The 12,208-nt window shown below is 41.6% G+C and overlaps 1 protein-coding gene across 2 annotated transcripts in view; it reads right to left on the bottom strand.

Annotated features, from left to right (window-relative positions):
* The window catches only part of NALCN (sodium leak channel, non-selective), a 270,915-nt gene that overhangs the window by 31,989 nt on the left and 226,718 nt on the right, over positions 1-12,208 (bottom strand). For both annotated transcript variants that reach the window (XM_055426858.2, XM_088842841.1), the window contains 3 exons: positions 11,549-11,716; positions 9,709-9,813; positions 5,809-5,915 (listed from right to left, as the gene is read on the bottom strand). In XM_055426858.2, the coding sequence (XP_055282833.1) occupies positions 5,809-5,915; positions 9,709-9,813; positions 11,549-11,716 (380 nt within the window). The remainder of the gene's footprint in view (positions 1-5,808; positions 5,916-9,708; positions 9,814-11,548; positions 11,717-12,208) is intronic.

The following is a 12,208-nucleotide window of genomic DNA, read 5'->3' as shown; positions in this document are numbered from 1 at the left end:
CCACGCAGCGCAACTCGAGAAAGCGCCCGTGTGGCCAGGAAGACGCAGCACAGCCAAAAAGAACTAAATAAACAATGCAAAAAACAAACAAAAAACTTAAGCCTCAAGGCCCCGCCTTGGCCCAGGCCCTTTCTAAGATTCAGGAAGCGCCAGGGAAGTGAGTTTGCATACTCGAACGTTTCTGTTAAATTTAACAAAGCAAAGCCGTTTTACACTCTTTCTTAGAGAGGATACCCAAATTGTTGGAGGCTTAGACTCCATAGACATCTGATTTCTTTTTTTTAGAATATATTGCCACGTGATCTGAAATTGCCTAAAGGTAAACTTCTGGTGAACTTCAGGTGAATTTAGGGGCTTATTTATGCAGCATTAAAACCTCAGCATATTGTATTAAACTATTTTAATATTTCCTGTTCTCCACTAGACTTCAAGGTTTTATGGGTCGGAGATCATAGCTTGTCCCCAGTGACAGCATAATACCTGGAGAAGAGCAAACAGTAAATGCATTTATTGCAAAACTGAGCACTTTGTTGACTTCTCTTTCATGCATTTCATTTTCCTAAATCCCAGATCTCTGCTTAAAACAAAATATACAATATTTATAATATATATGTTTAATCCTTTTTACCAAGGTAATTTTTATCTCATCAAGTCTAAGTGATTCAGAAGAAGATGAATGTATTCATCTGAAGAGAGAATGCAGAAACCAGACTGCCTCCTGAATTAGCTACTGCATATTTATATCCTAATTATAATTATCAAAACAATCCTCTAGGCCAATTTTGAGATATAAGTTATTTTCTTAATCAAAAATTAACCAATATAAAATTACAAAAATTTCAGCTGTAAACTCTTGATGAGATTATTAGAGAAAGAAAATATGTGAAAACTTTAATGGTTACAAGTTGACATTTATTTGATGAAAGATTTATATTTCGCTAAAACTCAACCAAGTTATTATATTCTGAACAAATGGGAAATAACTATTGTGATAATGTTCAAGAGATGTCTCTCTGTTTATGCTTTTAAAATGCCATTGAACTTGAAGTCCTTAATAGTAACTTGCACAAAACATCACATTTCAATTAGCTGATTTTAAAACCATAGAGAGCTAGTTTTATGGAACAGGGTGAACACCATAGGGCACGACCAGAAATGGCTTACTCTCCTCCCAACACTACCTTCCAGTGTATTCTATCCCCTTCCTGACATCTTACATGCATGCTTGTTAAGTCACTTCAGTCATGTGACCCCATGGACTGTAGCCCATCACGCTCCTCCTCCTGACTTTCCAGGGAAGAATACTGGAATGGGTTGCCAATGCCTACTCCAGGAGGTCTTCCTGACCCAGGAATCAAATCCACGACTCCTGCATTGGCAGGCAGGTTCTTTACCACTTGGGGAGATTCTAAAAATTTTTGGCCACTTTTCACTATATGATGAGCCTCAGTCTAAAATTCCTACTCGGTTCAAACCTGTACCAGGATCCTACTCTCAGCAGCTCAAGCCTGACGTGGTCTGAGGAAAGAAAAAGAAGGTCGGACACTCTGGTCCACTCCTCCCATATGGTGACCACCTGGTCCTTACAAGACGGGGTGGGATTAGCTGGACTTAGAGACATGGGTTCCCATATTGTATATCTGACTCTGCTGGCCTCTGTCCCTAGCCCCTTTCTTCTCAACAGTCACTGTTCTTTCATGGAGTTCATTTTTGTGTTCCCAAGAAATAGTCCACGTTTTAATCATAAACCTGGTCCTTTAACACCTGTCCTATGTACAGATGCTGGACGCATTTTGTTCTGGACGACCAGATAAAACGTCTGAGTCACGCTTCCTGGCCTCCTGTCTCCCTCATCACCATCCCCCAACTCAGGAAGGTTCCTTTTCAAGGCTTTTCCTTTTTTTTCCCAAATACAAATCAACCACTCCAGAGTCCACACCCCAACCACCTCCTGTATCCAGCTTTTGTACTTGGGGCCACCATCCTCCTGCCCTCATCATCCCACTGCCAGGGACCAGACCACTCTGGACCCACCTATGCTCCAGACCCAGGTGGCACTAGTGATAAAGAACCCGCCTGCCAATGCGGGAGACTCAAGAGACAGGGGTTCGATCTCTGGGTTGGGAGGAGGAAATGGCAAACAACTCCAGTATTCTTGCCTGGAGAATCTCATGGACAGAGGAGCCTACAATCCACGGAGAGGCAAAGAGTCAGAGACGACTGAAGCAACTTAGCGTGCAAGCATGCATGCCCCAGAGCCCCTGAGACTATTCAAACCGGCCACCCCTCAGCCTGCTCGCCCCGCCTCACATGTCCCCTCCCAGGGAAGCCACAATAAAGGCTCCCTGCCCCAGTTCTCCCACCTCTCTGCCTGCCGATTCACCTGGTGCTTCCCCACGTGGTCCCCTGTGATGTCACATGCCCCCCGCCCAGGAACTACGAGTAGCAAGCCATCTTTTCATTTTCTTTTTGATGTGCATCATTTTCAAAGTCGTTATTGAATTTGTTACCATATTGTTTCTGCTTTATGTTTTAGTTTTTTTTTTGGCCCCGAGGCAGGTGGGATTTTAGCTCCCCAATTAGGGATCGAGTCTGCACCCCCTGCACTGGCAGGCGGACAGCCAACCCCTGGACCACCAGGGAAGTCCTCAGAATGTCTTTTCAGGGGTAGTTCTCTCTTGATCTGTTGGCTTTACTAATATCTCATATATTCGTTTTTTTAAACTAGTGACTTTACTATTATGATTTTATCTTGGCTTTGCTAGGTCGTCTTTGCTGTGCAGGCTTTTCTCCAGCTGTCGCAAGCAGGGTTACTCTCGAGCTGCAGTGCACAGGCTCCTCACTGCAGTGGTGCAGGGGCGCTAGGATACACGGGCTTCCCTGGTTGCAGCATGTGGGCACACAGCCCTGTGCAGCAGGCTGCCACCAAGAATGCTCAGGTCTGGTGGCCCTCCTGCAGGGATGACATGGACCTCCAGAAACACCAGACTACCCTGCCTGCCAGCTGGCGAGAAGCAGCTTGCCCACAAGAGCCTCTCTTCTTGCCATGCCAATCTCTGACAGCTCCTGGTCCTCCCAGGGGTGCTCACTTGACCTGGGTGGGGAGCACCTGCCACCTTTCCCCACGGTGATGGGAGCTGACGCCACAGCACTCTCTGCTCTTGACTTCATTTATGACCATGACGTCATCTTTGAGTGCAGTGGTTTCCTTTACAGAAGCTGGGTGATGGAGGTGGATAATGTTTCAGTAAATTCTCCTGGGATTGAGTCAGTTGGTCTTTTTCAAAACATCAGAATACTTTATCCTCTAGTGACCTCAGCCTTGAGACTTTAGCCAAAATTCCAAAACAGCAGGGGAAAAAAAATCCCAAAAAACCAATGTCCTGATATAAATAAATTATTTAAGGTATAATAATGAGTTTTAATCTCACAACAAAATAAACGTTTTGTGCTTCTTTAATTTTTTATGGTAATGTAAATTAGACGGCTTTTCTAGTTAACACTGGGATAGAGATATTCCCATGTGCTATATACTTCTCTACCCATGCTCAAGCCTTATATCCAAAACTAATTCCTTTTCTCATAGTTCTTTGGTATTAGAAAAAACCAATATAAATTGTACTGAATTGTTTATGAAGGTGAATTTCATATTATAGGAATATCAAAGCAGGTAATGGTAAGTCCTAAGGGTGCAACTGGGTGAAATGCTATTCCTTTTAAAGGGTTTTGACATTTAGTAGAGAACATCAATTGGACAAAAGCAGAGCAGTTGCTGTGGTTCACTCATTATTCTAAGAGGTAAAAATACAGATAAGGATTTAAAAGGACGAATGAAGTTGACAGAGCCCTCAGTGTATCAGTGAAGCAGACTGAGAGATTCCACTCATAGCTGTTAGGAAAATGGATGAGAACGAAGGTACCAGGCACTTCCAGCTTTGATGTAAATGCTTTGAAAACTTATTTAAAAAAAAATTTTTTTTTGAGAGAGAGATACAATCGTGTTACTGATTATTCCCTTCCAGGGTTTCAATAACAAAACCCTTCAAAGTAAATAGGTTTTAAAATTGAACTAGCTTTATGGTTCAGGCTTCTCTACCACTGTTATGAGAACATCACATCTTCCTTAAAGATATGAAGTCAGGATGAGCTTAGTTTTGATTTGATTAACATTACTAAAATATAAAAAATCGGTTTAATTAAAAATTAATATCTGAACAAGTTTGATAGAAAATCTTTTTTCTTTGAAGCCTCATTAATTTTTAGAATTTTTATTTATTCATTTTTATTGAAGTAAAGTTGATTTACAATGTTGTGTTAGTTTCAGGTATACAGCAAAGTGATTTATATAAATAGCATATATATCCTCTATATTTTACATATAATTATATATAAAATATTTCATATATATTCTTTATATAATCTCTCTATAATATATTCTATATGTAATTCTCTCTATATAGAATATACATATTCTTTTTCAGATTTTTTTCTATTATAGCCATTACAAGATATTGAATACAGTTCCCGGTGCTCTATGGCAGGTCCTTGTTATTTATCTGTTTTATATATAGCAGTGTGTATCTGTTAATTCCAAACTTCTAAGTTACCCCTTCCTCCCTTTTTGCCTTTGGAACGATAAGCTGGTTTTCTATGCCTGTGAGTTTATTCCTAGTTTGTAAATAGGTTCATGTGTATTATTCATTTAGATTCTACAGTTAAGTGATATTACATGTTACTTGTCTTTGTCTGACTTATTTCACTTAGTACAATAATCTCCAGGTTCATCCACGTTGCTGCAGATGGCATTATTTCCTTTTTTCCTACATACTTGAAGGTACTGGGAAGGTTTTGCAGTGATTTCATTAGTTTCACGGAGCAATCTGGGACTTAAGTGTATTACTTGCTCTCTTATTTAGTTTAGTTTTGCATCCTACTGTAATCCAGTGCTTTGCTTTGCATTATTAAGTAACTCTTTACTTTTAGTTTCATGCCATATTATGCTGTTTTAAAACCTTATACTACAGATACCTACATATAATATGGATGGACCAACAAGGCATTATGCTAAGTGAATGTATCAGACACAGAAAGACAAATACGGCATACTATCACTTATATGTGGACTCCAAAAAAGCAAAACAAAACCACTAACCTCCGATGAAAGTCATAGAAAAAGAGATCAGACTCCTGACTACCAGAGGCAGGGGTGGCTGGGTGGGGCAGAGGGTGGAGGAAGGTGGGCAGCGGTACAAACTCCAGTTTTAAGGCAAATAAATACTAGGGGTGTAGTGTACAACATGGGGCCTGCTGTCTGATGTGCAGGGAAGCTGTTCAGAGACTAGATCCTGAGTTCTCATCACAGAGAGAATTTTGTTTTTTCTTTCTACTGGGTCTGTATGAGATGAAAAGTAAAGTGAAAGTGAAAGTTGCTCAGTCGTGTCCAACTCGTTGCCACCCCATGAACTACACAGTCCATGGAATTCTCCAGGCCAGAATACTGGAGTGGGTAGCCCTTCCCTTCTCCAGGGGTTCTTCCCAACCCAGGGATTGAACCCAGGTCTCCCACATTGCAGGTGAATTCTTTACCAGTTGAGCCACAAGGGAAGCCCATATGAGATGATGGATGTTAATTAAACCTATTATGGTAATAATTTTACAATACATGTAAATCAAACCATCATACTGTATGCCTCAAGCTTATATGGTGACATGTGGCAATTATTTCTCAATAAAACTCGGGGAGGGGGGCTGGAAACCCTGATGCTGACAAATATAGCATTTTTCAGGATATTTTTCTGATATGCTTACCAAACACGGGGCACCCAAAATCCAGGTTTTTTCTCTCCAGGTCTTAATTTTAAATTTAAGTTCTTGGACACACTCACATTAATTCTGAATATTCCATTACAATCTTCCTAAAAGAGGGGAAAAAAAATAAAAGGATGAAGAGAGGAATCTGGTCAGAAAATGAACTCAGAAAAGATAAAAGATCAGCAACACTTTTTATACAGAACAACAGAGGTCTTTTATCTAACAACACAGATGTGTGCAGCGACTCAGCTCGTAGTGATAAAGACTTCAGAGATAAGCAGGTGAAAGTCGATGTTGAGACTGTTTCGTAAGTGGCCAGTATTGATAAGTGAACTGACATTCTTCCAAGGAGAGACACAAATAGCCAATGAGCACATGAAAAGATGCTCTGCAGCATTAGTCAGCAAAGTGAGAGTCGCTCAGTTGTGTCCAACTCTGCAATCCCACGGACTATACAATCCTTGGAATTCTCCAGGCCAGAATACTGGAGTGGGTAGCCTTTCCCTTCTCTAGGGGATCTTCCCAACCCAGGGATTGAACCAGGGTCTCCTGCATTGCAGGTGGATTCTTTACCATCTGAGCTATAAGGAAAGCCCCCATTAGTCATGAGGGAAACACAAATCAAGACCACAATGGAAAACCATTTCCCACTCACAAAGAAGGCTGTAATCAGGAAATCAAACAAGGACAAGCTTTGGTGAGGACGTGCAGAAATCCTAATCCTTATACTAGAATTCTCAAACGCTGCTGGTGGGGATGGGGACTGGTGCAGCCACTTTGGAAAACAGTGTGGCAGGTCCTTAAATGATTAAACCAAGAGCTACCGTAGGAACCAGAAATTCTTCTCCTAGATATCTACCCAAGAGAAATGAAACATATATCCACATGCAAATTTGTACATGAGTGTTTATATCATTATCATCATAAATAGCATTATTTATAGTTGCCCAATGGTGGAAGCAATTCTCATGGCCATCACTGAACAAAGGCATAAACACATGTGGTATATCCACACAATGGAATATAACTCAGGTGTAAAAATGATACAGAACTGATAGATGCTACACTATGGATGAGCCCTGAAGATATGATGCTAAGTGAAAGAAGCCAGCCATCAAACATCACATGCTGTATGATTCCAGCTGGAAACATGGCATCAACAACACAAGCTTCATGGCCTTTAACTGTGAGTAGTATGATCCAAATGTTGGGGGTATATAGTTTCCTCTTTTCCTTGAGTTTGTCTCTTCTTGTATAAAAGTGAACGGAAGATCCAAGGCAGAACTTGGACATCCCCTTCAACCACATGGCTCACTTGACCTTGGCGTCTTATGTGAGGACTAGAAAAGAACTAGTTCTGTTATAAAGACCTTGACTGTCTCACTACACCAATTTCTTTTCGATTGTTCTGCTTGCTCTCAAAGGCCTTTGTAAAGGCTAAGTTTTCTTAGACTTTCCTTCTGAGCTTTCCACAGAGGCCTCATTGTTCTGGGAAAAAGGATACATGCCTCGTGGTATATGTGTATTTGTCAGTCCACCGTGTGTCCTTGACCCGTATACAAGTCACCACCGTTTGGGCTGGTGATAAAGTAGACAGGGTAAAATCACAAGGCTCTTAGGCCATTATTACTCTACTGAGTCATCCAAGGTTTCTACAGGATTCATCTTGAAACGTAGTTATTATCTTTCTGGCCTCTATTCAGGGTGGACCTAAAATAACCCTGCCTTCGTTACGTGAGCCTGTGGACTAATGCATCAGCTCATTATTACTGCCTTTGTTTAGCCTGTTTGGTACACCATGACCTTTTTACCATGTTTCTTTTAGTTCTTCTCATGTTTATCAACATTCCCGGAACGTCTGGGGAGCAGATTTAAAGGAAGCAGCAACCTTGTGAAACAACATAAGGTTTGCCTGACCTAAGCCTGTCTCTTCTGCTACGCCTCTTCCTGAAAATCTCATGTTAACATGACTGATAACGTATCTGGACAAAGATGTTACCTGTATCCTATAATGATTTGAGCGCTATTAAGCTTTATGATTGCTGTTCAGTTTCGAAGTTGTATCTGACTCTTTGCAACCCCATGGACTGCGTCAAGCCAGGCTTCCCTGTCCTGTGCAATCTCCCAGAGTTTGCTCAAACTCATGTCCATTGAGTCGGTGATGCCATTCAACCATCTCATCCTCTGTTGCCCCCTTCTCCTCCTGCCCTCAATCCTTCCCAGAATCAGGGTCTCTTTCAATAGGTCATCTCTTTGAAACAGGTGGCCAATGTATTGGAGCTTCAGCTTTAGCATCAGTCCTTCCAATGAACACCCAGGACTGATCTCCTTTAGAATGGACTGGTTGGATCTCCTTGCAGTCCAAGGGACTCTAAGAGTCTTCTCCAACACCACAGTTTGAAGGCATCAATTCAGTGCTCAGCCTTGTTTATTGTCCAGCTCTCACATCCGTACACGTACTGGAAAAACCATAACTTTGACCATATGGACCTTTGTCAGCAAAGTGATGTCTCTGCTTTTTAAGATGCTGTTTAGGTTTGTCACAGCTTTTCTTCCAAGGAGAAGCATCTTTTAATTTTGTGGCTGAGAGTTAGTAAGCTTTATAATCAGAAGTCTCAAAATGTAACAGTGGTTACAGTAATATAAAATCTATATTAGATAGCCATATTCGCTGGAAATATGGAATAAGTAGTACAGTCAGCTCTGGTAGTATGTTTTAATGGACTTAAGGCATTATCTTACCTGGATGGAAGAGGAAATACTCTTGCTAGTTTATACATCAGCAGAACTGGGTTCACTCCATTAACCTACTTGTAATAGCTGGCAGGATTCTAAGAGAATGGGACAGAGGGCCGTGCAGCAGAGATTGGCTGATTATTAACCAAAACCTGTCTACAGAATACACCACTCAACTACACACCATGGGTTCCCTTCAGCCCAGGGAGGCTACACCTTTTCCAGCGGTACATGGGGAGCGGGGAAGTCAGAGGTGCTACTCCCAGGCTCAGCCCACTGTCCTCCGAGAGGTAGTTTTCTGTTCCCAACTGCCAGCTACACAGAGATGTCTTTGAAGATGGCAAAGGGTGGGGACACAGGACAAGAAACGTGAGACCTTGCATCGTCAGCCGGAGGGCAGGTGTCTGAATTATTCAACATGCAACACGTTCATTTCATTATGTTCAGCTACTGGCATACGGGGGCTGCTCCAGCTTTCTCTCAGAACACCGGCCAAGAAAAGAGAAAGAAACGAGTAGAGGGAATTCCCTGGCAGTCCAGCGATTAAGACTCAGTGCTTCCACTGCTGGGGGCCTGGGTTCAATCCCTGGTTGGTGAACTAAGACTCCACAAACCTTGTGGCTTGGCCAAAAAAGAAAAGAGTAGAATCAAGAGCATTCAAGCCTGGGTCTTAGTTGTTTTCATGGGGGAGACTGTGGGAAGTAAAGAGATAATGCGGGGTCCTGACTTCCTAATGGAGGAATGTGGAATGGGTAAGTCCTAAGAGGAGGCCTGGAAGTCAACCTTTGCCTTTTATATTGGAGGGGGTTGCTGTTTGCTGATATGAGTGTCAGGTCACTGCAGAGGCCGGACTAAGTTAGGGAAGAACCAAAGGGAAAGTTTTCACATGGAATCTGGGTGCCTACACCGAAGACGTCAACAGTGGCTGGCCTCTGGAATAGGTGAGGAGAGTAGGATTGAGAGTCGGATTGAGTAGGACGCATCTGAGATGCCTTTTCATTTTACAAACCTTCACCGGCCGGAAGAGACACACCCCTGCAAAGGGAGTCCACGGAAAGAGTATCCTTAGAGTTCTGTTCTCACGGCAGCCTCTGCACCTGGTTACCCAGGGATGGTAAACGTCCCAGATTTTCATCCCCAAAGACAGAAAGGACATCTTACCCTTCTAATAATGTTGGGATCATTGCATTTGGCTAGTTTTCCAGCAAATAGCTGAACTCCAAAACTTGCAAAAACGAGCATTAAGGTCAGCAAGAGAATGGAGACCTGGAAGAAATGAGTGAGATAGAAAATCTCTTCGTAATACGTTTATAAAACAGAAGGTTTGGTTGGAGCAGTGATACGAACAGGACTTTTCAGAAAACATGGGACAATATTCAGAGTCTTTGGATGTTATCTTTTAATGTCTCCCCCACAGGTCATTCAATTAACCTAACTGTAACATTAAAAGGAGGAAATTAACAGGTTTGGCAATTTTAGGATAAAAACACATGACTTTCATATAAGAACACAGGCTATGGTATTTTTGATATGAGTTGGACCTTTCTGATTTTGAAATCAACACGTTGCTTTATTTTATTGAATGGAACAAAGGGAAAACGGTGAAATAATTCTGTTTCCCCCATTTCTTCAAAATGGATTCATATGTCTGCTAGCAGAGCCTAAATAAGAGGGACCGTGGCTTCGCTTTCTTGGGGGCCTCAGAGCTGAGGACATGTGAAGGTCCTGCACACAGAAGGTATGAGATCACACATTCTTGAACAGCAAATCTGGGGGTTGGCTGCTTCGCCCTCTGCTGGATGACTGTTTTGGTTTCAGCAGAGAAAAGAGGCAAACGCCACTCATCTGTGCTGGCTGAATCATCTAAACATATCTCTTAAAGATACTAAAATTACACAGAGCCATTCTCTGGATCAAGACTCAAATAGACTATTTGCTAACTTCTATCAGGGTTAAAAGATGCATGCACATTTGTTGTCAGGAAAATTCACTGTGCTATTCTGTTTTCCCTCAGTTACAGCTGTGGGAAAAGATACTGTGTTATGGTTGTAGTGCAAAAAACAAAACAAAATTGAATTTTAAACACAGCTTTTGAAAAAATATTAGCATCTATTAATATGTGCCTGTAGGAACATAATAGCCTGTCTTTAAAATACATTAGAATTAACCCCAACTACAGCTGTTCTCTCAGTAAAGGTGTGTTTCTAGCAGGCAAGATACAAAACAAGCTTATATAAATCAATTCATGTTTTCCATGTACACGCAGAACTCAACATTAATGAAAGGAATCCTGTGTTCACTCCCCTATAAGGCAAAGATTCTTCTTTAACGGACTGTGAGCAAAGAGCCTCTGCCTCATTGTTTTAGCTGTGGTTCTACTCTTAAAAGACCCTAAATCAATTATTTGCTCAATTAAGAATTATATTTTCTCCTCAGTCATATTTCTAAGTATTTATTGCTGTATATTGAGGTTACTTCAAGTAAGGCACACTTGCATGTTACAGTTTTGAAGAGTTGTTTTATGTTAACACTCCAAAGATCAAGGTGAAATTTTGTGCTATATGAGTTTGGGGAGACAGAAAATGAGATTATGAGCCCAGACCTGTGAACTCCTATTAGCATCTGTGAAGTTGATGGTGTTGAATTTTCTTCTTAATTCCCAGATTCAGCAACTAAAACCCAGCATAGAATTTAGGGTCAAGAGTTAGGAATGGAAGTGTCAACAGTACTAGCTCTTCGGATTCTCCTTCCATTGTACTTTCAAGAGGGCTTCCCTTTAATTTACTATAAATGTTGGCCGAATTAAATACAATAATAAGCCAGAAGCATCCAGGTGTAAAGTCTTTGAATATGTGTTGTGTTTTTCTAGTACCTTTATAATCTTCTGGCAGTAAACAAAATGGTAGACTTAACCTTGATGAGCAAGACTCACTTCATCCCTTCATTTGCTACAGTAAGAGCTGGACTATGTGACCAGAAGCAAAGGGTGACTGTAACATACCAGAAAAATTTCCTTAAAGCCGCTGAAAAGTTCTCGAACAACCTTCCTCATCTGAGGCACCAGCTTGAATATACGCAGGGGTCGCAGGCAGCGGAGAACCAGTAGCAGCTGAGCTCCGGATTCCGCAGGCACGTTTTGGGGCATCCAACAAAGAAATATCAAGCTCACCTGGACGGAAAAAAACTAACCTCCAGAATTTACGCAATTTATCCTCTACCATCTACATTTACTGTGAGCTAACTGGCCGCAAGTTTCTTTAGCAGAGATTTCATGTATCATGTAGGACAAGTGTTCACTGGACGTATTAAGACATGTAACTCAGTGCTATGGACTCGATCCAGACCTGTGAGCAGCCCTCACAGAAGTCATCAGGTGTCTGCAGGAATGAAATAGGGGTGCCCACAGCGGGCGTGGGGACACAGGTACATCCTGCCCCTTCTTTTAACACATACATGGAGGCTCTATACACATCATCAGGATAGAAGTTCCTTTGCTCAAGGATACTAACCCTCACACTTGACTGAATACTTACTATTTTGTTAATGATCTAAACATGCCACATGCTAACAGTCATGATTTTGTCTGTTGTGTTGGAAAAGACACTGATTTCATGCCTTCTCGGACAAACAGAAAGATAGAAATTTCTTTGAGTCCTCTACT

The sequence above is a fragment of the Moschus berezovskii genome, chromosome 13 (assembly GCF_049115385.1).
Source record: "Moschus berezovskii isolate FMDL1 chromosome 13, NW_MosBer_1.0, whole genome shotgun sequence".
In the NCBI taxonomy this organism is placed as follows: Eukaryota; Metazoa; Chordata; class Mammalia; order Artiodactyla; family Moschidae; genus Moschus; species Moschus berezovskii.
The sequence above is the reverse complement of the archived record's forward strand: the minus strand, read 5'-3'. Positions and strand labels throughout refer to the sequence as shown.